The following is a 24,002-nucleotide window of genomic DNA, read 5'->3' as shown; positions in this document are numbered from 1 at the left end:
GGGGTAATATGAAGACTGACAGCCCTGGGTAAATTTTCGTATCAGCTAAGGTAGCCCCAAAGGGCCCACAGGTAATTGAAGAGCGATTATAATACCGACTGCTTTAGCTACGCTCAAGATAATACAGCTAGCAACTATTGCCGATGCACTACGAGCAGAAGATAACACGCCACTATTCATTGGTCTGTTCTTTTCTTCTGCACTGCTGCACTGGTGCAATAAGTTAAAGTGAGACTAATATATACTTGTCTCACTCGAACTTATTGCACTAGTGCAGCGGTGCAGAGGAAAAGAACAGACCTCATGTTTTATCTCGCCGCTCCTACGTTTCTCGACGCACGCCGCCAGCAGTTATAAATTTCTCTGGTATGCTAAATCCTGTAAGGCCAATAGTCTTCATAATAGATTTGTTTTCTATTGCTGAACTGGCTGTACTAACTTGCACTTATTCTCTTCTTCTCTCCCTTTCACTAACTCCTAGATGTATATCTATTTCTTTTTATGTTCCCTGAGTGTACACTAGTTCAGCGATAAAAAACAGACCTAATATCTTGTCCGTGACGTCGTGTTGGCCGTTTTCAGGTTTCTCTCCTGGTTCTGACCTGTTAATTTAACGAGTCGATAAGAAGTTTAGTTTACGGGATATTGGATCCGTTCTTTTAGATCAGCTGGGTTTGCTGAGACTTCCGTATTTGCTTTGAACGTAAGGTATCCTTTTTTACATTAAACTGTCATTAATTCCTTATAAATTTAAGTAAATATGAGATATTTTCAATTATTATAAAATATAATTGTATATGGATCATGAAACTATATATATATTGAAAGATATTATTTCATTTCCTTAGAATTTACGTAAATTTATTATTTTTTCCACCCAGATAGATGATGCGATCTGAAACCATATGGTCATATCAATGTAGTATATGTATTGTTACAGCTTCACAGAAATTGAAGAAATTCTAGGATATCAAAATGTTGACCACTATGAGTGGAAAACAAATACGACAGGCTTATATTGACTTTTTCAAAAATAAAGGACATGAATATGTACACTCAAGCTCGACTATACCTCATGATGATCCAACTTTGCTCTTTACAAATGCAGGAATGAATCAGGTATTGATATGATCTTGACTCATGTATTTAATATATTATATTATTTACTATTTTATATTTTAACTGATTTATATTTTATTGTTAATATATTTTAGTTTAAACCAATATTTCTGGGGACAGTTGATCCTAACAGTGATATGGCAAAATGGGTACGTGTGGTTAATAGTCAGAAATGCATTAGAGCTGGTGGCAAGCATAATGATTTAGATGATGTCGGTAAGGATGTATATCATCATACATTTTTTGAAATGATGGGAAACTGGTCTTTTGGAGACTATTTCAAGGTAATCTTTTATATATAGATCAGTAATTTAATTATTCTTTCTAAATGTTAATATGTAATAAATCATTATATCTAAAGTATATACTTTATATCTTTAGAAAGAAATATGTTCTTGGGCTTGGGAATTTTTAACTGAAACATTGAAATTGCCAGCTGATAGGTTATATGTAACATATTTTGGTGGTGATGAGAAGAATGGATTAGCACCTGATAATGAATGCAAGGAATTATGGCTTTCTCTTGGGTACTTATTTATTAATTATTAAATTAATTATTTAAAAATTGAACTTATTGTAGAAACTAATTATATCAATAATTTTACATATTTTAAATTTTTATAATATAGTTTTAGCTATTATATAATTCTAGTTATTTTATATTTTTTATGAATATCTTATTTTTGTCAGTATATATTATAATAATATTTTTAGTATATTCTATTATCATAAAGAATAATTTTATGTTATAAATTTGTAGTATACCTGCCTCGCATGTTCTACCAGGAAATATGAAAGATAATTTTTGGGAAATGGGTGAAACTGGACCTTGTGGTCCGTGTAGTGAACTACATTATGATCGCATTGGTGGTAGAGAAGCAGCTCATCTTGTAAACATGGATGATCCAGATGTATTAGAAATCTGGAATCTGGTGTTCATTCAATATAATAGGTAAACAATCTATAAGTATATATTTAAAATTTAAGCTTTATTCTACATTAACGACATCCAGGGAAGCAGATGGCAATCTTAAACCATTACCTAAAAAGCATATAGACTGTGGTCTGGGTCTGGAACGATTGGTGTCAGTGATTCAAAATAAACGCGCTAATTATGATACTGATTTATTTATGCCTTTGTTCGCCGCAATTGAGAAAGGTACAGGTGCCCCGCCTTATCAAGGTAAGATAGGAACCGACGATGTTAATAGAGTCGATATGGCATACAGAGTTTTGGCTGATCATGCTAGAACTATCACAATTGCTCTCGCGGATGGTGGAATACCTGATAACACTGGTAGAGGGTAAGTGAGAGTGTTAAAAAGTTGATTTTGTTTTCTTTATGTAATACATTTTCTTTCTATTATAGATACGTTTTAAGGAGAATATTACGGCGTGCTGTGCGTTATGCGACAGAGAAATTAAATGCTAAGCCAGGATTCTTTGGATCTCTGGTAAACGTAGTTGTAGAGCTTCTCGGTAAGCATTTTTTATGTTAAAAAGTAATCGATCTTTTGTGTTTATTTTCTGATTATCGCTGAAATTAATCGTTTGCTGGTATAGGCGAAGTTTTCCCGGAAGTAACGAAAGATCCACAAAGTATAATTGACATCGTGAATGAGGAAGAGACCCAGTTCTTGAAAACTCTGTCGCGCGGTCGCAATTTACTAAACAGAACGATCGCAAAATTGGAATCGAACGATACTGTGCCAGGTGATGTTGCGTGGCGCTTATATGATACTTATGGTTTTCCAATTGATCTTACTCAATTGATGACCGAGGAAAAAGGATTAAAAATTGACATGGCAGGATATGAAGAATCTAAAAAGCAAGCACAGGTATATTACTATTATGTAATAATAATCTATCGATCCAATGCACGCATAACGATAAATGCCTTTTTATTCACGTCTCACGAGTAAAGAACGGAATAAATGACATAAACGTAATTACAGTTAATCTCCCAAAATAAAGTCGGCGGAGTAGACGATCAAATTAATCTGGATGTCCATTCTATCACTGAACTGCAAGAACGAGGCATAAAGCCTACGGATGATTCTCCCAAATACAATTACAAGATAACCAGTACTACTACGTACAAGGAGTATGAATTTGCACCGTGCATCGGTACGGTGATCGAGCTGAGACGCGCCAAGACTTTCGTTGATCAAGTATCTTCCGGCGAAGAAGTTGGCATTCTGTTAGATAGGACCAATTTTTATGCGGAACAAGGAGGACAGATATACGATGAAGGATTCTTAGTGAAAGTCGACGATGAGGTATATGGAGATCAATCTTTTTCTTCTGCGTAACTGAGAATCTTTCAAACTATCTTTGATTTTGCATAACTGAGAAAACTAATAACGATTAATGTATTACATTGTTTACATTGTTTCAAAGGCCACAGAGATACGTATAAAGAACGTTCAAGTAAGAGCCGGTTATGTGTTACACATCGGCACCGTAGGTGAGGGTATATTGAAAAAAGGCGATCAAGTCCATGCAAATGTGGATACCACACGCAGACGGCTCGTAATGGCCAATCACAGCGCTACGCACGCTCTGAATCACGCACTCAGGAAAGTTTTGGGAACCGAAGCCGATCAGAAAGGATCATTAGTTGCACCTGATAGACTTCGCTTCGACTTCACCAATAAAGGTACGTACGAAAGGTATTGAAAAACGTTAGTTTGCTCAATAGGCAAAAAGCGTAATTCTTTTACTGCTATTATTGATTTATCGCTATTAATTTTCCGTGATAGGACCAATGACGACGGAGCAAGTGAAAAACGCGGAGAATATCACGAATGATATGATCAAAGACAACAAAAAAATTTACGCCAAGGAAAGTAATTTGGCTCTAGCAAAAACCATTCAGGGTTTGCGTGCGATGTTCGAAGAAACGTATCCTGACCCAGTGCGTGTTGTTAGCATGGGTGTGCCGATTGAAGAACTAGAGAAGAATCCCTTGAGTCCAGTCGCTACTCAGACCAGTGTAGAATTTTGCGGTGGCACGTAAGTATTGTCTGCGTAAAATTATGGGACGTTTCAGTCATATGCGTTCTTTCAAATTTACGATTTGCTCCTTAGGCATTTACATTATACCGGACACATAGGTGACTTCATAATAGCCAGCGAGGAAGCTATTGCTAAAGGTATTAGACGCATAGTGGCGCTCACTGGACCAGAAGCAGCCAAGGCTCTTAAAAAGGCAACATTGCTGCAAAATCAATTGACTCAGCTTCAAACGACGATCGAAGCCGACAAGTGTGGAGCAAATTCGAAAGAGTACGTTAAGAAAATAGTAGAACTGACGGAGGACATATCGCATGCCGTCATTCCCGGATGGAGGAAGGCAATTATACAGTTCTTAAATCTTGATTTCATTTGACACACTGATAAATTTTGCAAATAATTTTTTTTCTCACGCAGGATGAGATGCGTGGCATGTTGAAGAAATTGAAGAAGTCTCTCGATGACAAGGACCGAGCTGCAAAGGCAGCTATTGCCAATATGGTCGTAGAAACTGCACAGTCCATAATACAGTCCAAAGTCGGATGTCAGGTATTAGTTGAGGTGCTGGAAGCATACAGCAATACGAAAGCTTTAGACTCAGCATTAAAGAAAATACGAGCTGTATCGCCGGAAACTAGCGCCTTGCTCATCAGTGTTGATCAGGATGTCAAGAAAATATTTGCTCTGAGTTCTGTTCCTAAGGTGAGATTGTTTTTTCCAAAGCGATATGAGAACAAAACATGTATGGAATAATGAAATTACCACATAATATTGAACAAAATAATTTATTAGTCCGCAGTATCCAAAGGATTAAAGGCAAATGAATGGATCCAAGCGATTGCACCTATGATGCAGGGCAAAGGAGGCGGAAAATCTGAATCAGCGCAAGCTTCCGGCGCTGATATAACATGTTTAAATGAAATAGTGAGCAAGGCCAATGAATTTGCCAACCAGAAACTTGGGATAATGAGTGAGTAAAGAATCGTTGCTGTGAAATTACACAATAGTAGATATAACGTAGAAATATAGATTAAAAATTAGTAACTTTTTCCATATGAGTATTATAAGCTACAATTAGCAATCAGGAACTGTTGTCTGTTTTCAGACAATAAGACTGCTAACGATATTTTTAAGACTTCTGAAAGTGACGATCGATCACTTAACATGGAATCTTCATCAAAATTGGTACTTTACGCGAACATCGGCAGTATTAACTACTATTTAGCACAAATAATCGCGCAATATAGTGGCAAATGTCTGTCTGTAAAGCAAGTTGACAATGACAAAATGAATTCTAACAGAATGATGTTAGAGACAGGCGACGTTATGTTACATAATGGCAATGCTATTGCATTCTTTTTGTCAAATTCGCAGTTACGCTGTGATGATGATTCGTTCGCGTCCAGTCAGGTTCTGCAATGGATGAGCTATTCGCAAAATCATGTTTTATCAGCAGTCACCACCTGGATATTACCAACACTCGGAGTATGTATGTCAAAAGATATGAAAGCAAATTCGAAGCTTTCTAAAGAGAGCCTTCTGCGCGATTTGAAAATATTGAACAGTATGTTGCATACAAGAACGTATTTGGTAGGAGAGAGAATCACTCTTGCGGACATATCAGTTTTTACCGTGTTGTTACCTCTATATGAGCACGTGTTCGATCTGAATCATAGAAAATCGTACACAAATTTAAATAGATGGTTTTCAACGATCTTAAATCAACCACAAGTAAGATCTGTAATCAAGAATTTTGCATTTTGCATGAAAGTTGCACGCTATTAATACTATTATGTTAAGAATCAATTGATCATTAATTTATACACGTTTTTACTAGAATTCTTTTTATTGTTTAAGTTCATTATTTTCTTCTGAATTATTAGTCTTAAAATTATCATATAATATTCTAATTTCTCTTAATAACATAGAAATGTTGGTGCCCATTTTGGCAGAGATAGGTACTATTGGCATATTTATATGTTCTTTGAGTAATTGTAAATTAACCTGAAAAACGAATTGTGACTGTTAATGCGATGGCAAGTAGAATAATAATAAAATAAGGAAATGGAATGTAAAACTCATTAAACTTCTATAAAGAGGAAAATATGTAAAAAGAATTTAAATTTAATTTTTTTACCTCAGCATTTGGCAAGTCCATCTTGTTTGCTACAACAAGAAGTGGTCTGTCGTTTAGTTTTTCGTTAAACTGACTAATTTCGTATCTTAAAAGTTCCAAAGCTCTCCATGGTTCATCCAATGTAACATCTATAATGTACATTAAAGCAGTGCAACGTTCTGCATGCTTGAGGAAAGTTATGCCAAGGCCCTTATTCTTATGCGAATCTTCTATAAGACCTGGCATATCTGCCACTGAAACATACAATAACAAGGTAAAATAAAAAATGAGAAAAAAAATTTATTCTTATGCCTGAAGTGTCAATTACCTGCAATTTGTTCATAATCATCATACTGTACCATACCAATGTGAGGTTTCAAGGTAGTAAAAGGATATGGAGCTATTTTCGGTTTAGCTCTCGATATTGCTTGTAAAAGTGTACTTTTTCCAGCATTTGGTAAACCAATCTAAACGTAAAACAAATATATTACATCTTGAAATATTTGATACAATAATATGAAATATTTTGTAATTGTAAATACAGATTGCTTACTTATTTGATTGATTACTTACTTTAAAACAATAACAGTATTTCTCCAATTATTAATATCGACAAATAATTAAATATAATAATAAAATTTGTATACTAAATACACTTACTAATCCAATGTGGGCCATACTTTTAATTTCTAATATGTATTGTATGTCCTCTCCGACTGCACCATATTCACATATTTCGGGTGACTGATGTATATCTGACTTAAAAAAGGTATTTCCATGTCCACCCGCACCGCCTCTTGCGGCGATAAACATCATTCCGCTTTGATTCAAGTCACATAATATTTTGCCAGTTATGTCGCGCACGATCGTACCAATTGGTACTTTTACCATTTTGTGTTCTGCATTCTTACCGAAACAACTCTTAGAGTAACCTCTTTCTCCATCATCAGCTTGAACAAAAGAATGTACATGGCTAAGGTCTTTCACATCCATTGATGCCTGCATAATGAAATTATATGTTATATTATATACAATCTATTGTATATTATATAAAATAATGTCAGAAATTTAATTTCTCATATATAAATCTAACATAAATTATATAGTAGAATCTAAATTCTTCATATTTTATTTTATTTTAATTACAATTTTACCTCAAATATTATATGACCGCCATTTCCACCATCACCCCCATCAGGACCGGCTCGATCATTGACCCACAACCGTAAAAATGTTATTTCCCCATCTCCACCTTTTCCTCCAATTGTTCTCACCTAGTAGACAATAAGTACATTTACAAACTGAGGATAATCAATAAAATAACGTTTATCTTACCTGTTTTATATCCACAAAATATTGTTCATTGTTATGTTTTGATTTTTGTTTTGTGCTACGTAAAGGTTTAGGTATAGAGTCCTGTTTATAAGTACATGAGGTAACATACAATGACCTGAATATGTTCCCATTTGAAACTTTACATTTATTCTGTTCAATAAAGCTTATGAGTTGTTTTTGAATTATATTATATACAGAGACATTTCTCAAACGACGAAGACAGTGCATCTGAAAGCAATGACATATACTAAGGTCAGGTATTTTGTATTCTATAAATCTATATCGATAAAAAAAATCAATATATACATATACCATTTTAATCAAATATAACTTTAATTGTTGATAGTTATACAGTCAGTTACATATTTGAATCATCTTGAGACAGTAACATTAAATTTATCTTCTATGAAATTTGAAATTGCATTTTGATGTAATTCAATAACTCTTTTCCTATGCAATGGTAGGAAGTTTGATTTATATTTTATTCTAAAAGTTCTACTTATTTTATTATTAACAGGAGATAAATAATAATCAAGCAAATCAATATTTTCAATGATAGATCCTGCATAATTATACAATAATTGATAAAATTTAGCTGTATTAAAATCTATATCAGAAGATAAATTTAGATCAAACATAAAAGTACATGGGTAAATGCACTTGATGTCATAATCTGATATGATTTGAACATTGCTTGTTATTTCTTTCCATGTAATATTGTCCATATTATATTTAAGAGCATTTATTTTATTACTAGGTGCGATATTGTATATTGTAGGTTGCTGGCTTTTTATAAAATAATGTGTTAATGAGCCAGCTGTATGAAATTGTTTCTCTAAACTGCGGTATCCTGTTACAATATAGTCTTGAAAAGATTGCCACAAAAAAGGTTCTATTCTTGTTAATATTAAATCTCCATGTGCTGCCATTTCTACAATTTTCCAAGAATCATCCCAGCGTCTCATAGGATTATCCATTGGTGTTCCTCCTTGACCTTTGCATAATGTCACTAATACTTGACCATTTTCTTTTATCATTTTTGTAGAGGATACAAAGAAGTTTCTCAATAAATTTCTATTCTTTTCAATTTTCATCTTACCACCAACATGAGGAAAGTTAAAAATGATTTTATCAAATAGTTTAGGTTTTAATAAGGGATATTCTTCCAATTTCGTCGCATCTATGTCAAATAACACACAAATACCTGAAAAGAAAAGCATATTTCCTTTCCATAATTTAAATATTAAATGTGATTATATTTATATTTTAATATCTAACAAAACTATAACTCAAAATTATGTTATGTATAGAATGTAAAATAATTTATCTTGAATAATATTATTTAATAGTAATTTACAGGTTATGATAGTACGTTATGAAAACTTAACAAATTAGGTTATACTAACCATTATTTTGAAGGTGCTCTATGTTTTTCTTTGCAGCTTCTTGACTTATACTAGGTTCATAACAGGTAGCAATCAAATTGATGTTTAAATTTTGTTGTAATAATGCTACAGAAAAGGAAAAATTGCCTTCTCCTACTAGCAATACAAAATCATCGTCATTAAATATTTCCATTCTCGTTTGTCAATATTACATAACATGGATAAATGCTTTTCTTTCTAGACAGTTGTGTGTATAATTAAGATGGTATCAAAAACATAAAATAGGAAAGCAGATTAGTTAGAAATATAACCTATTACAAACACAATGACAATATGATAAGTTTGACTAACCTTTTATTCTATGTGATTTTGTCGTTAGAACATAATCACACAACTTTATTAAACAAAATGTTTTTTTTGCATTCCACTTAATTATTAAGTGAAAATAAGATGAAAATAAGATAACAAATATAATATAGATTGACGACGTATCAAGACTGCGGTGCAACTTCCTCTTTCTCTCTCTCTCTCTCTCTCTTCTCTTTCCATCTGTCTCTCTTTCTTTGATTCTCTCTCTTTCTCTCTTTCTTTCCCATTTATTCAATATGCAAGTCTGTAAGCCCAATTAGGCATTATTAATAATATTTTCATATATATTATATATTAAATAATTAGGAAAGATTCAAAATAAATCGATTATTCTCGATATTTGTAAACTATAATCGATAATTGATACTTTTCCTAATCGATTATTTATATCGATTGTATCTATGTTTCGAGAATCACAAATTTTGCAATGGCGGCGTGTCAGTCTCAAGTTGCAAGCCGTCGGATACCTCGCGTAATTTTGGGTTTAGCGGAGAAGAATCTTTTTTGCCAATGATCATTATCGAGAATGCAAAGATATGTTTTGAGTATTTATGCAAAAACTATTGTTTATAAATGTTGAATATTAATATAAAAGACATCGTTTGGAGTGTGGAATAAGGTTCTATGTTTAGTAATATGATGATTGTACGGAGTACAAATTAATATTTCATGAATTATGTCTATCATAAAAATTTTATATTATCAAGGATATCAGGATGTTTGTAAATCGCATGACTTAATAAACATAAATCATCGTAATTGCAATTTCGTATATACGCACTTGTATTGAATATATCCATATCTTCGAGAATCGCAACTTTTGTATAAATGGCGGTCAAATTAGTGGACGATTTGAAGTATAGCTGTTTTCATTCATTAAGTAAATTAAGTAAGTCTTGTTTGTAGATAATTGATGAATTATCGTTGTTGGGAGTGTCAACAGTAAATTTTATGTGCACTTCGTGAAAATCATTAAGGAACTTGATACTTTAAATAACTACGAAAGCTGAATAACGTGCCAAATATTTCAAGTGTGTAAGGAAAAAGTTAAACTTTCATTGCATTATGGCGATCCAAAGTTTAAATCATTTACAACTTATCGAAAGGAAAATTTGTAAGTATTCTTTGGACAGATAGATAGATTTACGATACGAATTTCTTTTTTTATTTCATTAAATATTTTAATCTTTTTTTATCCTAATATTTTTCAAACTTAATATAAATCTCTCAAACTTAATTATCATGTTGCGGCAAGTACCGCCAGTATATCGACACCATCAACGATATATGTCGATTTAACCGGAGAACTCGATATAGGAAAAATATTCAACGCTTCTCGCACCATTAGTCGTCGAACCTTATTACACTAAAATTTTACAATTCAACATACGTACAGATATAAATGTATGTCTTTTCAAAAATGTTTTTTAAAAGATATTTTATTCATTTTTTAAATATTTCACTAGGTAAAAATTTGACATTACAATATATACAATTACCTAATAGCACAGATGACCAGAGGATGTCCAGAGTACATCTTGACGACGTCCTGGGGATGTTTCTTCATCCTCAGGACGTCCCTAGGAGAACATGTGCTATCAGGGAAGCTTTTTCTCTTAAAAAAAGAAACTAGAAGACAAATATATATCTATATATGGAATTTTGTCTGAATAGAAAGTATATATTTTCTGTTTTTTCCTGAATAAAACAAAAAATCAATAATAGATAAAAATATAATATATGTTTCTAATTCAATCCATAGGTCTTTTTATATAGTCACATTATTTTTCAAATTAAGTTTTATTTATTACAATTATTTGATTAGAATATTAGAGATGAATGTAGATAACGTAATATCTTATTATAAAACATATCAAAATGAATAAGTTTTTCCATACTTAACATTATATAAAATAGATGTATAAAGAATATAAATATTTTTTCTATTTATATTGTACTTGATTTTATGTTATTTTTGTTATATATAACAAGAATAATTCTAGCTTATAAATCTCTACAAAGTTTGCTATATAAAATACTTTCTAAGAAAGACTAGGTCAGTTACAAGGTTTGATTTGTAAGTCAAATTTGATATTATTACATGGAAATATTATTCATCAAGAAAGTAGTTGTTTTCGTTATTTGTGATCGTTCATTATTGGCATCATCATCATTCTTTTCTGTAAAATACATGTGACATCATTTACTATAGATTGAACTTTTTGTCTGACCCAATAACTGAATTTTTTTTTAGTTGTGTAAACACGCATACGTCTTTTAATATGGAACATACTTTTACACAATGTTTCTTGTGATTATAGATCATATATTATGCGAGACACCAGATACATTTATTAACGATAATGGATTTCTCTGAAGCAAGCAAGGTCTTGTGAATCTAAGCGGTGTATTAACGCGTTATTCCCCTAACGGTAAAGATGTGACCGGCGGAGATGGCAGAGACGATAGAGGCGGAAGGGAAACCTGCGCTGCCCGGTTTCTTGCAGCCATGATTGGTAGCGGCCGTCAGTACTTACTTAACCGTTGCCGCGTTAGCAGGTGCGGTTACTTTCTACTTCATTGATTCCACGATCATCAGCGTCCCTCCCGTGTTCCTCTCGCATTGTTCGACCCGACGCCGATTTCAACTACAATCAAGTGACGATTGGCTGACTTGCGATTTTTCCATAGTGGAGGAAGGTGCTTTTCCTCTTTGACTAGGTGAGTCATGGAGAATGTATTATTTTGTGCGATGACGCGACCTCTTTGCCATCTCCGGAAAAGGATATATTCCCGAAGCGTTATTGTTATTAAGAATAGAGAATCGCGGTTATCCTGTCGTGAGAACGAGTCAAGCCGAGAAACTTGACTTCGTTCTTTTTCACATTGACGATTGCCCTGCTTCCGCGAGGGTGAAAGTTCCAAAGTCGTAGCAACGGATCGGTCACGATACTTTCGGAAGTCAGCGCTGAAATTCGTGATTGTTGGGCTTGATATAGTGGTGAGTTCAACAAATTTGTTCACTCCTCGATTCGTGAGATAAACAGATGGAAAGTAGGATAGTAGTTTAGTGTGTGTGGATACTTTCATGCTGGAGATTTCGCTATAAGCTATATGTCTAACTGTAGCATGATTTTCATTTGCTTGCGTACGTAATGGTTTATATTAAAGTATCACTAGACTTTGATGTTGACTTGTATAATATAAACGACGATTAAGAAGATGCCTTTAACTTTTATCACGATAAAAATCAATTTGTTCATATTTGTTGTGTGCAACTTTGCGGTTGAATAGTTCGCATAAATTACCATGACCATAAAAATAGAGCCTGAAATAGGTCTGCATATTATATATTTTGTTTTTTGTGAAAGAAATTAAGCAATGCCGGAATATTAGTTATAATTGATTTTATCAATCGAATTTATATCGATTTGTAGGACAGCAGCGGTAAATCGACTGGTATCGGAAACGCAATAAATAAGAACTTAATTTATTAATTATTTTGTTTTATACTATCTCTGAAATCTTCATCATGAAACATGGAAGATTTCCGTGAATACTGACTTATTTATACGAATGCAAAATGCTAAAAAGTACTTCGTATATTTCGAGAGAAAATTTCCCGACTAATGATACGAGTAAGAATTCAGCAAGCATTCGAGGTGTTCAGAATCCTTAATAACCAACAATATTTATCACTAAGCGTATTTTTTAATCGGTTATTATTCAAATTGTTAAAAAATAACTATGATAATAACTATAACGAGTATTATGATACATTGTTAATTCAATGTCGGAGAAACCGGTATTGTAATAATAAGCGTTTCGTAAAAGAAGGAAAACTATATACATGATACGTAATTATATTGACACTTGTGTACACAGTGTGTCGTGCATATAATTACTCGTGACGTTTAAGAACATTCTTGAGTTTCATGTTTGATTCTATCTATCCGGTATCTTCAGTATTTTCGTCCTCGCGATATGTTCGCAGAAAACAATTTCGAGTGATTATTATTGTTGTATCACGAATTCTTGCAATTATATTGTAATTGTGGGGAAAACACCAACCGTGTGCGTTGCTGTGCAAAATTGTTGACGTATATTTTAATAGTGACGTAAGAGAACTTTGGAAAGATAGTTTTTATTGGAATTTGATTTATTACACTATTAGATCAGTGTAAGATATATTATTAGATCAGTGTAAGATATATTATTAGATCATAAAAGCCCTTTATATTTTTATCTGATTTGTTATCAAAATAGAGCCTTTTTAATATTTAATAATTTAGCTTCTGTTTTATTACGTTATTACGGAGAGCTTCTATCTTTTTTTTTATAAACTGTAGATCTTTCTGCTTGGAATATGGATTGGCAATGGCTCGGTATTTTACTGCTATCAGGAATAATCTCAAATGTAACAACGGAACCGTAAGTTCTCAATTTTCCAGTTTTGATTAATTGTGTGCACATGCATTTGTGTGTTATGATTTCGAATTTAAAAGTTTTGTCCTCGATCGTACTATAGTATTGATTTAATAGATTTTTTATTTCTCATAAAGGTATTACACTATTATTGCGCCGAAGGTGGTACGCCCTGATTCAGAATATCATGTTGCGGCAAGTACCGCCGGTATATCGACACCATCAACGATATATGTCGAGTTGACCGGAGAACTCGATATAGAAAAAATATTCAACGTTTCTCGCACCATAGTCGTCGAACCTTATTACACTAAAATTTTACAATTCAACGTACGTATAGATTTTCGATAAATACCGCAAAAAGAGAGAAAAAGAAAGAGAGAAAGAGAGAAATGGTTATTAAATATAACAATATAACAATTTTATTATTTATTGTTGACATTTATCTCATTCGCAATGCTAGATTGGTGAGACCACGCCAGGGAAATACAAACTTACAGCGCGTGGTTTGTCAGGTATACATTTCGAGAAGTCGAAGGATATTGACTATGTACATAAAAGTCACTCTGTTTTCATACAAACTGATCGGGCGATTTATAAACCTGGTCACAAAGTTATGTTTCGCTGCATAATATTGGACTCGAGATTAAGGCCAAGTATCGTAGGGCCGACGGATGTATATATTATTGTAAGTATTTTTAGATATGTATATAACTATTAATTGAATTTTTTTAAACACACGCGCATATACACATTAAAATAAAAATATGAAAAAAATTAGAATAAATTTAGATATACATTAGAATAATTATATATATAATTAGAATAATTATATAAATTAGACTAATCTAGAAAATGTCTAAATTAAAAAAATATTGTCTCAAATAAAAAGAAACTTTCTATATCTATAAAAACAAGATAACTAATTAAAAAATTACTGCAGGATGGCGATGGTAATCGTATCAAACAATGGATTCGACCATCAGTGGTTCACGGGATCTTCAGTAGTGAATTGGAGTTATCAGAGTCGCCAGTGTTGGGCAGCTGGAAGATTGTTACCAATGTGGGCGATCAAACTTTCGAAAAGGCATTCGAAGTCGCGGAATATGTCTTGCCGAACTTTGAAGTGATAATTGATTCGCCGAAACATTCAACCTTTAAAGAATCAAAAGTAGTAGCAACCATTTATGCAAAGTAAGCAATTTGTGCTTCGTGTGTGTAAAATAAACTATTTACAAGTGCAATCTTAATAATACATATTCAACGTACGAAAATATTCATTTGTAAGTGCATATAATTCAGATATACTTATGGAGAACCAGTGAAAGGTGAAGCTACGATAACAGCTCATCCCGATATTTTTTCTGGCGTTATCCAACCGATATTCCAGCAACCTGTGAGAAAAGTGGTACCGATTGATGGAAAAGTTACGGTCGATTTCGATATTAAGTCTGAATTGAGGTAAATTTTCAAAGTATTTTTAAATTGGCATTGCATATATATAATAATTATGTATTACGTAATTATACTATTAATACATTATACGTTTATTTCATAGACTGACCGACGAATATGACAGACCTATCATGATCGATGCTGTGGTGGAGGAAGCTTTAACCGGTAGAAGACAAAATACTTCCATACAAATCATGCTACACAAACACAAGTATACGATGGAATTAATAAAAACTTCAGAATATTTCAAGCCGGGACTAAAATATACCGCATTTGTGAGCAAATTTGTTATAATTTATACACATCAATAGATTCAAATATATTCAAATTCGTATATGTTGTCATATTTTTTTCACAGTTGAAATTAACGTATCACGATGGATCACCGGTGCAGGACACGAAAAATTCTGTTTTGATAGCATATGGATACACATACAACCAATCGGCTTACACGCATATTACGCGTATGCTGGATGAACATGGCATGGTGCAACTGGATTTTTATCCTCCTAAGCCACAAGATAACACATCCTTCCCCTTGAACATAGAAGTAAAGTTTCTTTTAATAAGGCCCTTTTACATTATATTATTTGCAAATATATACAATATACGGTCATGTATGTGTATTTGCGCAGGCGCAATATTTGAATCTTCACGAGTGGTTTCCTTCAACTAATCAAGCCACATCTTTGAGTAATGAATACATTCAAGCAAATTTAAAAACGGAAAAACCTATGGTATATTATTTAATTTGTCATTACGTTAAATCTGACGATATAATGTTCTCAGATCTCACGATGTATTATGTCCTAAGGTAAACGGTAACGTTGAAATCGAAGTAAACTCTACCGCCCCGTTAAAATACATAAGTTACGAAGTACTTGGTCGAGGTGATATTCTAGATGCGGGATCGATATATATACAAGACAAACATACGACATCTTTCGAGTAAGATAATCGATTAAAAAGTTCGATCGGAAAAGTTTCGAAATTACCCACATGCAATATCTTACGTAACGAAACGTGTTTCAGGTTTTTGGCAACATACGTCATGGCACCTACTGCGCATGTAATCGTATATTATGTACGATTGGATGGAGAAGTAATAGCAGATTCGTTGGATGTAGAATTAACGGGAACACTTCAGAACTTTGTAAGTTATCAATAGCTTTGCTTGATCCAGATTGATATGACGTTCTTTACGATCTCGTGTCCGACATGTTAAATATTCCATAAGTATTCCAGTTGATAAAATATCAAAAATAAATTTGTGAAGGACGTGACATTAACTCAGAACAAGCATTTCTTCACATTGCGGAAGAATTATATAAAATATTATATTAATGACACTTTTGAAATGATAATTTAATGGACGACAGCAGAGAGTGTGGCTTGAAATAATATTTTAACAAAATGATTGATAATTTACACATGCTTATCTGTAGGTTGATCTTAAAGTAACATCTGGGGAAGCAAAGCCTGGAGATGAAGTTCATATTACGGTTTCCGCAAAACCCGATTCTTACGTTGGATTGTTAGCTGTTGACCAGAGGTCCATTCTGCTAAAATCTGGGAATGATCTTTCTCATGTACATATTTTCACGTGCTATATTATACATTATAAAATACAACTGAATTTAATTGATAGTTGATACCGACATAATTTTCCTTCGATATAGTAAACAATGTTTACTGTATTTGCTCATTACGTTTGCAGGATCAAGTGTACCAGGAGTTGCAGTCGTACGACAGGGCAGACGTTTCGCCGTATACGGACTCATTTTTCGGTCGTCCTTTATGGAGACCCGGCTCAGGAACAGCGGATGATATATTTCAAGTAAAATATGTTGCACAATATACTTTACATTATAATTCTCGTTATTCGTTGATCGAATTAAGATGGCGAATGTGTTCGATAGAAAACTGGCGTAGTAATACTCACAAACGGGTACGTCCACGAGAACTTCGCTTTACGTAAGTACAAAGGTACATTTTTCAAATATACATATGCTACTATTAATATACATATTAAATTATATACAGTAAAACACTAAAAACTAATATAACACATCCGTTAAGTATATCTTTAAATTGATTTTGCGGCACATTGGATCGCTACATTACATTTGTTTATAATATATTGCAGTATATAGCATGAGAGAATAACAACTTTGTCTCCGATTTATTTTGTTAATTAGTGTCGTCTATCGATCCATCTCTCTCAATTGGATTAGATATATACATTTCTTAACCAAGCTTGTATGTGTGTAGTATACTACCGATCTAGTTTGGATGGCGCGATATTTGCATCCGCTGCGGGAGCCTCAGGCCCAACTGCATTGCCACCCGAGAAGGTCAAAGTTCGCAAGAATTTCCCTGAAACTTGGCTTTGGGAAACGCTTGACGCTGGGTAATGCAAATGACATAATGAATTATCACGTGTGCACACACATCTTCGTTCCGGTATATATATCTATCATAAAGTTTTTAAACTGGAGATTATTTTTACTTACATGTTTGTTTTTCATTGCATTAGATGGATAACATATGCGATTGTCATTTTATACCTATTCACAGTTTTTTTTAACGCAGCTTTAATTTGTTATCTTACATTTCGTGATGGCACGATGTCTTTTATAGAGAGAAATCGTGGGAGGGAATTTGAGTACCAATATACCATTTCTGATATACTATTTTCAAACATAAATACCGTATATGCTTGTATGAAAATATTAATATCGAGCTTGCTGCTGGGAAATTTATATGGTGTTGAATAATTTATGGTGATGGGGAAAACCTTTAATGTATATATAAATATATAATAATCAATATTTTCCTGCAATTATTAACACGCAGAATTTATATTGTTTCTCTATTACAGGATATCGCCTAGCGCAAATTTTCATTTATCTTTATTTGTTATACTGAATTTTTTATACATCAGGATTATTCCAAATGTTACCTGCTATCCTTCAACATTGTCAAAACATGATTTCTGATTTTTTATAAAAAATTAAGTGAAAAGTTGTTTTGTTGAGTAACTAATATATTGAAATTTAAAAATGTTATATTCATAAGTTGTAAAACTTTTAAATTATAAGAAATTTTGTTCTCTCAGAGCGTAGTTCCGATAGATAGTATGACATGGAATAATTTATTACGTAGTCTCTCTCGATGACATTGATTGTGTAAACGGAATGTTCCAGAATTATTACACTGAAAAACACTGATATGAAATTAAATTAAAGAATGTCGTATCAATATCGACATTTCGATTGCTTTTGGGTTAATGAGTGATTTAAAATATAAAGAGATTATAAGAGAGATATAAAGAGATTCACGAAATAAACTCTATACATGAGAAAACATAATATAATAAAATGTTTAAGCAGACGTTAACAGACATATGATTTAATATATTAAGTTTTAACAACATTAAAGGTCGAATATGAAAAGAATGGAGAAAATATCTATAATCGGTTAAAAAATTTAATTAAAAAAGAAGTGCGGTAATTCTGAAGCATTTTGTCTCGAATGATGGTCAAGGTTGGTGTAGTACATTATACAGAATTGGATTGCAGGATCCGAATTTATGGATGGTAGAATAACGGGCTCGCCTCATGAGGTATCCACGCTTCGACCAGACCTTGGTCCATCTGTTACGCACAGATTAGCAACAAGACCACCACTGGCAGGTCCTTACGCCTTCTCTCGCATCCCACCTCCTGTTTGGAATAAGCCCCGTGTATTCCTAATGCATGACATCTTAAACACCTGGTTATTCGCAAACTTCTCTTCAGGGTATTTATTCGTATCTCTCTTGTATACTTCTAATATATGCATGCCTTCATATGTTCGCGTATACACACAGTGCACGAAAAACTTATTGATACGAACTTTATGTGCGTCTGTAGTGTATTCGTCGAGATAAATGAGAAAATGTCAGAAAACGTGTGGATGCAAAAAAATTAACTGTTTCAAGGTTTTTAAGTTATACTTGTTTGAATATTTCAATAACACCTGGTACATCTGTAAATAATATATATGTGAAGTTATTATATTGTACAGTTATCATTACGCGTGAGTTGAGGTAAATGTATATGATCTCATATTTATCAGGAATATAAATTATGAGTACACAGCTTGTTCTGTATATCATGCATATCAATTAATCATAAATGAATTCTTAGTTTCGTATCATATGATCTCATTCACGAATGGACAGTCGATTTCTGTCTGCAACTGTTCGCTAATTACATCACTTGTATAAAATAGCGTCTGTGCGTCTGTAATGGTGAAGGACGAAATCCAAAAATTTAACATGTCGCACATTGCCTCTATCGTATATATGTATGTATGTGTGTGTGTGTGTGTGTGTGTGTGTGTGTGTGTGTATTTATGTATGTATGTATGTATGTATGTATGGTATATTGCTTCATCAGATATGAGATAATCTCTCTTCACTGTGCGACGAGACGTTAGTGAGTTTTCGGAATTCATTAGCGGAATTCATTTTATTGTGTATCAGTCATGTAGCAGGCAGGATGTATCTTTAATGAATTCCTTGAATGAAATATTTCAATTTATTGCATTGTTACAAAAATATAATGTGTGTGTATGTGTGTACGCTCGCGTATGTATATATATATATATTTATATATATACATATGTATATATGTTTGCAGACGTACTGGACAAATTGACACGCGACGAAAGGTACCAGATTCTATCACGTCATGGGTGTTGACTGCATTCTCCTTGAACGATGCGCACGGGTTGGGTCTCATAGAGGAGCCTAGGAAGGTTCTTATATACTCTCTATATCGACTCTTATCCATTCTATTTTCTTGTGAATCATTATACACATGATATTAACAAGATTTTATTCTATGTTATATCATGTAGCGGATCTGATACTAGTATTTGTTATATATCTTTTAGTTGAAAGTGTTCAGACCATTTTTTATATCTGTGGACTTGCCATATTCAGTAATGCGAGGGGAAATCGTGGCGATACAGATTGCGGTCTTTAATTATATGAATAAAGATTTGACGGCTGAAGTTTTGCTAAAGAATGAGGGTCAATTTGACTTTGCAGAAGTTTCTAATGAAGTTAATGATGCACCACGTAAGTACCAAATTATTAAAGTTGCAACAAGATGATAAAATACGGCGATTAAAAAGTAATTTACTATTATGATAATAATAATGATTTATCTGTATATGACAAAGATGAAAGTATGTTTGTTAATTTTTCAGGATTGGAGTTATATCGTGCGAAGAAGGTAGATGTGAAAGCTAACTCTGGCTCCAGTGTATCGTTCATGATTATTCCAAGAGAACTGGGGTACATCGATATAAAAGTGACTGCTAGCTCTGTTTCGGCTAGTGATGGCGTTGCACATAAACTGCTTGTTAATGTAATAATTTATAACTTCTGTATATAAAATTTTCTAGTTGCGCTATTATAAACATTAATATATCAGAAAATCATTTTACTTCAAGGCTGAAGGAGAAACACAATACAGGAACAAAGCGGTATTTCTGGATTTAAGAAATGTTGATCATGTGGAGACAAATATTACTATTGATATACCTAACAACGCCGTTCCAGATTCCGAAAGCATTCACATATCTGCAGTTGGTAAAGATATATTTTAATTCATATCGTTTTTAATTTAAAGAGGCTTTAACGTTTTCCACGAATCTTTCAAGAAACTAATCTTGATCGATAAAAAATAACTAGAGAATGAATTTTTTGGCATAATATATGTATATACATCATATTAACACATATCTATATATTTTATAGAACATTTAGATAAATATCATATTTCTTTTGTATCATTTAGGTGATATTTTGGGGCCTAGTATCACAAATCTGGCAAATTTAATAAGAATGCCGTTTGGTTGCGGTGAGCAGAATATGTTGAATTTTGTACCAAACATCGTCGTTTTGAATTATCTTAAGGTACAACAATTCATACATATATATAAATAATTAATATTCCTCTCCTTTTTCCAATGATATGCAATTCGTAATATAAACATAATATGTGCGATGTATTTAAACTACATCTTTTTCAGAATACAAACCAATTAACACAAGCCGTGCAAAGTAAAGCATTAAAATACTTGGATATTGGTTACCAACAAGAATTGACTTATAGACATACTGACGGTTCTTTCAGTGCGTTTGGTATGTCGGATCCTAATGGAAGTACATGGTACGTTTATAACAGAATCAGCGTATTATTTAATAATTATACGTACGGATCAATTTAGTTAGATTTAGTTTAAAACTTAATATTATTTCGTTTACCAGGCTTACAGCTTTCGTAGCAAAATCTTTTAAGCAAGCGGCGGAATATATCATGGTGGAGAACAGGATAATAGATGAGGCCTTGGAGTGGTTGTCTAACAATCAAGCTGCAAATGGCTCCTTCCCTGAAGTGGGAAAAGTGAGTCATCGCGATATGCAAGGTGGAGCTGCGAAAGGGCTTGCTCTAACGGCATATACACTTATCACTTTTCTTGAAAATCAAGTAAGTGTAATCTTTCTGTCTTAACTATTAAAATTATTTCTGATTATAAAGAAAACATTGCTACTTCATGTACAATCAACGAACATCCAACTTAATTGTTACTTATTTCAGGATTCCACAGAGAAATATCGTAATACAGTAAACAAGGCTGTTGACTACATAGTTCGTAATATCGAGGGGTTAAACGACACGTATGCGTTGAGTTTATGCGCTTACGCTTTGAATCTAGCGAAACATCCGTTCGAAACTTCTGCATTTAATTATTTAGAGTCGAAAGCTATGACGCAACAAGATCTTAAATGGTGGAGCAAACCTATACCGAAGGATGACAAAAATCCATACTATGAACTACCGCGTTCTGTCGATGTCGAGATGACGTCTTACGCTTTACTCTCGTATCTTAGACGTAACTTGCTTCCCGACACGATTCCGGTAATGAAGTGGCTTATCAAGCAAAGAAATCCAGAAGGCGGCTTCGCCTCGACGCAAGTGAGTTATTCATCGAAATGCTTAAAATTATTTCTATCAAATATACGTTGAGTAAACTATGTATGAATTAAAATTCATGATGTTAAAATTCAAAATGTGATGCTATACATTTTTTAAATCATTTAGGATACTGTAATCGGGCTTCAAGCGTTGGCGAAACTCGCCGAAAAGTTATCGAGGGACATAGGTTCGGTTCCGATTGTGTTCAAACACGAGGGAGGTCAGGGCTATATGAACATAAATGGCGGCAATTCCATGATATTACAGAAGCAACTGGTAAGTCGAAGCAAGTTACTACGTGTATTAACGTATACATTAGTCGCGAGCAGACAAATATTAATATATTCGTACGTCCTCACAGTTACCGAAGAAAACTCGACAAGTCAACATAACGGCGTCTGGTAAAGGGTTCGCGTTAGTGCAAGTATCTTATCAGTATAACTTGAACGTGACCGGTGCTTGGCCATTGTTTACTTTGGATCCTCAAGTAGATAAAAATTCCAATGCTAATCATTTGCAACTCTCCATATGCTCAGGGTATGTTTGCGTTGTTATATTTGATGTTTACCTGTCGTATTGTCATCAAGCTGATAAAATTTATGCTTCTCCCATGTTGTTAGCTAAAAAACATCGAGACGTATGAATCTCGTTTAATTTTTTGAAAATGTAAAACAAAAATGCAGAGCGCTGACTCGACTCAAAATCACTCAAGATAATTCTGTAACGCTAATTATTTGTTTATCTAAATAACAATTGCGATCAGATTCGTCCCAACCAAAGAAACGAACGAGAGTAACATGGCTGTTATGGAAGTGAGTTTACCTTCTGGCTTTACGGTGGACAGAGATTCTTTACCAAGTCTGGAAGTATCGTCACATGTGAAGCGTGTAGAAACTAAATATGGTGACACGATGGTAGTTTTATATTTTGATAAGGTAGGCTTATACGCTCTGCATTATTATACACTGTAATCAATAGTAATCGGTTACTGTAAATTTTAACTAATATATGGAATATTTATTATCATAGATGGTGCAGCAAGAATATTGTCCCACTGTGTCCGCATTCAGGGTGCATAAGGTAGCTAAACAGAAACCAGTCCCTGTTTCTATATATGACTATTATGACTCATGTAAGTAGATAGGATATATATAAAAGTTTATTAGATTATACTTAGCTTAAATTAATATTATATTTTAATATTGAACTTGAAAAATGTATTATTATTTTACATATAGCGAGAAGAGCAAGGGTATTTTATGAGCCTATAAGGACAAATCTATGTGATTTGTGCGACGGTGAAGATTGCGATGATATATGTGTCTCAAAACCAGGCAAACAAAAAGATAATGCTACGGTGTCTGTCGCGTCTCGTATTTACATGTGTGTATATTTACAATTTATCCTTTTCTCGTTTTATTCTTTGCTTTATAAATATGTTTAGTTATACAGTTATACTGAGTAATTATTTTACTATATTATAGTAGTATTTTATGTAATCTAACAAGAGATGACGTATAAACGAGAGGCGTATAAATTGCGACCAAAGTGTTTGTTACGCAAAATTTAAAATACTACGATTCATTTCTCTTTACGTAGTGTCCACAAATCAAACTAACATAAGATTTAATTACCTCTGTAATATTAATATTAAGTTTATAATAAAATTTAATAATGTTTTCTTGTTAAAAATAGTTGAAGATAATGTTTCTTCTATCGTAGGTTTCCTTCTTCATAGACTTAAGAAAT

The 24,002-nt window shown here is 33.1% G+C and overlaps 3 protein-coding genes across 15 annotated transcripts; 2 read left to right on the top strand and 1 right to left on the bottom strand.

The window, feature by feature from the left end:
• Nucleotides 1-216: 216 nt before the first annotated feature.
• Nucleotides 217-6,251, top strand: AlaRS (alanine--tRNA ligase, cytoplasmic). Of its 6 annotated transcripts, none has more exons than XM_011137676.3 (16): nucleotides 217-366; nucleotides 583-703; nucleotides 941-1,119; nucleotides 1,215-1,403; nucleotides 1,501-1,646; nucleotides 1,880-2,071; nucleotides 2,133-2,423; nucleotides 2,489-2,598; nucleotides 2,683-2,957; nucleotides 3,075-3,398; nucleotides 3,520-3,778; nucleotides 3,882-4,134; nucleotides 4,210-4,474; nucleotides 4,552-4,836; nucleotides 4,927-5,104; nucleotides 5,240-6,251. In XM_011137676.3, exons 3-16 carry the CDS (start codon nucleotides 976-978, stop codon nucleotides 5,917-5,919), a joined length of 3,591 nt encoding a protein of 1,196 aa, XP_011135978.1. In that variant the 5' UTR covers nucleotides 217-366; nucleotides 583-703; nucleotides 941-975; the 3' UTR covers nucleotides 5,920-6,251. The 6 variants fall into 6 exon arrangements, with proteins under 6 accessions (XP_011135978.1, XP_025152430.1, XP_019696021.1 ...); XM_025296645.1 differs by having other exon boundaries at nucleotides 583-708; XM_019840462.2 differs by having other exon boundaries at nucleotides 217-380.
• Nucleotides 4,638-9,495, bottom strand: LOC105181114 (mitochondrial ribosome-associated GTPase 2). Of its 4 annotated transcripts, none has more exons than XM_025296646.1 (7): nucleotides 8,685-8,723; nucleotides 7,586-7,813; nucleotides 7,405-7,524; nucleotides 6,911-7,249; nucleotides 6,579-6,717; nucleotides 6,272-6,504; nucleotides 4,638-4,698 (listed from the first exon to the last, which is right to left on the bottom strand). In XM_025296646.1, the coding sequence occupies exons 1-7, from the start codon at nucleotides 8,691-8,693 to the stop codon at nucleotides 4,687-4,689; spliced, it is 1,080 nt and encodes a 359-aa protein (XP_025152431.1). In that variant the 5' UTR covers nucleotides 8,694-8,723; the 3' UTR covers nucleotides 4,638-4,686. The 4 variants fall into 4 exon arrangements, with proteins under 4 accessions (XP_025152431.1, XP_011135977.1, XP_019696025.1 ...); XM_011137675.3 differs by lacking the exons at nucleotides 4,638-4,698; nucleotides 8,685-8,723 and adding exons at nucleotides 5,966-6,138; nucleotides 9,322-9,495; XM_019840466.2 differs by lacking the exon at nucleotides 4,638-4,698 and adding an exon at nucleotides 5,966-6,138 and having other exon boundaries at nucleotides 8,685-8,716.
• Nucleotides 9,496-11,729: 2,234 nt separating this feature from the next.
• On the top strand, nucleotides 11,730-23,923 carry LOC105181116 (CD109 antigen). Of its 5 annotated transcripts, none has more exons than XM_011137680.3 (28): nucleotides 11,730-12,060; nucleotides 13,689-13,770; nucleotides 13,902-14,094; nucleotides 14,228-14,452; nucleotides 14,708-14,958; nucleotides 15,067-15,225; nucleotides 15,323-15,494; nucleotides 15,578-15,769; nucleotides 15,855-15,956; nucleotides 16,034-16,167; nucleotides 16,252-16,372; nucleotides 16,665-16,808; nucleotides 16,937-17,056; nucleotides 17,139-17,205; nucleotides 18,801-19,020; nucleotides 19,905-20,022; nucleotides 20,161-20,347; nucleotides 20,479-20,639; nucleotides 20,725-20,863; nucleotides 21,072-21,190; nucleotides 21,307-21,446; nucleotides 21,545-21,764; nucleotides 21,876-22,253; nucleotides 22,380-22,529; nucleotides 22,615-22,790; nucleotides 23,017-23,188; nucleotides 23,283-23,385; nucleotides 23,492-23,923. In XM_011137680.3, exons 2-28 carry the CDS (start codon nucleotides 13,706-13,708, stop codon nucleotides 23,695-23,697), a joined length of 4,434 nt encoding a protein of 1,477 aa, XP_011135982.1. In that variant the 5' UTR covers nucleotides 11,730-12,060; nucleotides 13,689-13,705; the 3' UTR covers nucleotides 23,698-23,923. The 5 variants fall into 5 exon arrangements, with proteins under 5 accessions (XP_011135982.1, XP_011135984.1, XP_011135986.1 ...); XM_011137682.3 differs by having other exon boundaries at nucleotides 11,731-12,060; nucleotides 17,139-17,193; nucleotides 23,492-23,697; XM_011137684.3 differs by lacking the exon at nucleotides 18,801-19,020 and adding an exon at nucleotides 17,491-17,629 and having other exon boundaries at nucleotides 11,732-12,060; nucleotides 17,139-17,193; nucleotides 23,492-23,922.
• Nucleotides 23,924-24,002: the final 79 nt, after the last annotated feature.

This window comes from Harpegnathos saltator, unplaced genomic scaffold (genome assembly GCF_003227715.2).
Source record: "Harpegnathos saltator strain DR-91 unplaced genomic scaffold, Hsal_v8.6 scaffold15, whole genome shotgun sequence".
NCBI lineage: Eukaryota > Metazoa > Arthropoda > Insecta > Hymenoptera > Formicidae > Harpegnathos > Harpegnathos saltator.
The sequence above is the reverse complement of the archived record's forward strand: the minus strand, read 5'-3'. Positions and strand labels throughout refer to the sequence as shown.

Excerpts from the sequence above, each read along its gene's own strand:
- AlaRS (XM_011137676.3), top strand. The coding sequence starts at position 976 with ATGTTGACCACTATGAGTGGAAAACAAATACGACAGGCTTATATTGAC. Across the intron at positions 2,599-2,682 it reads CGTAGTTGTAGAGCTTCTCG|GCGAAGTTTTCCCGGAAGTA; the intron begins GTAAGCATTTTT and ends TTGCTGGTATAG. Across the intron at positions 2,958-3,074 it reads AATCTAAAAAGCAAGCACAG|TTAATCTCCCAAAATAAAGT; the intron begins GTATATTACTAT and ends ACGTAATTACAG.
- LOC105181114 (XM_019840466.2), bottom strand. Across the intron at positions 7,250-7,404 it reads GCGGTCATATAATATTTGAG|GCATCAATGGATGTGAAAGA; the intron begins GTAAAATTGTAA and ends TTCATTATGCAG. Across the intron at positions 6,718-6,910 it reads GTATGGCCCACATTGGATTA|ATTGGTTTACCAAATGCTGG; the intron begins GTAAGTGTATTT and ends TTTTACGTTTAG.
- LOC105181116 (XM_011137680.3), top strand. The coding sequence starts at position 13,706 with ATGGATTGGCAATGGCTCGGTATTTTACTGCTATCAGGAATAATCTCA. Across the intron at positions 13,771-13,901 it reads TCAAATGTAACAACGGAACC|GTATTACACTATTATTGCGC; the intron begins GTAAGTTCTCAA and ends TTTCTCATAAAG. Across the intron at positions 20,640-20,724 it reads CACATAAACTGCTTGTTAAT|GCTGAAGGAGAAACACAATA; the intron begins GTAATAATTTAT and ends TTTTACTTCAAG.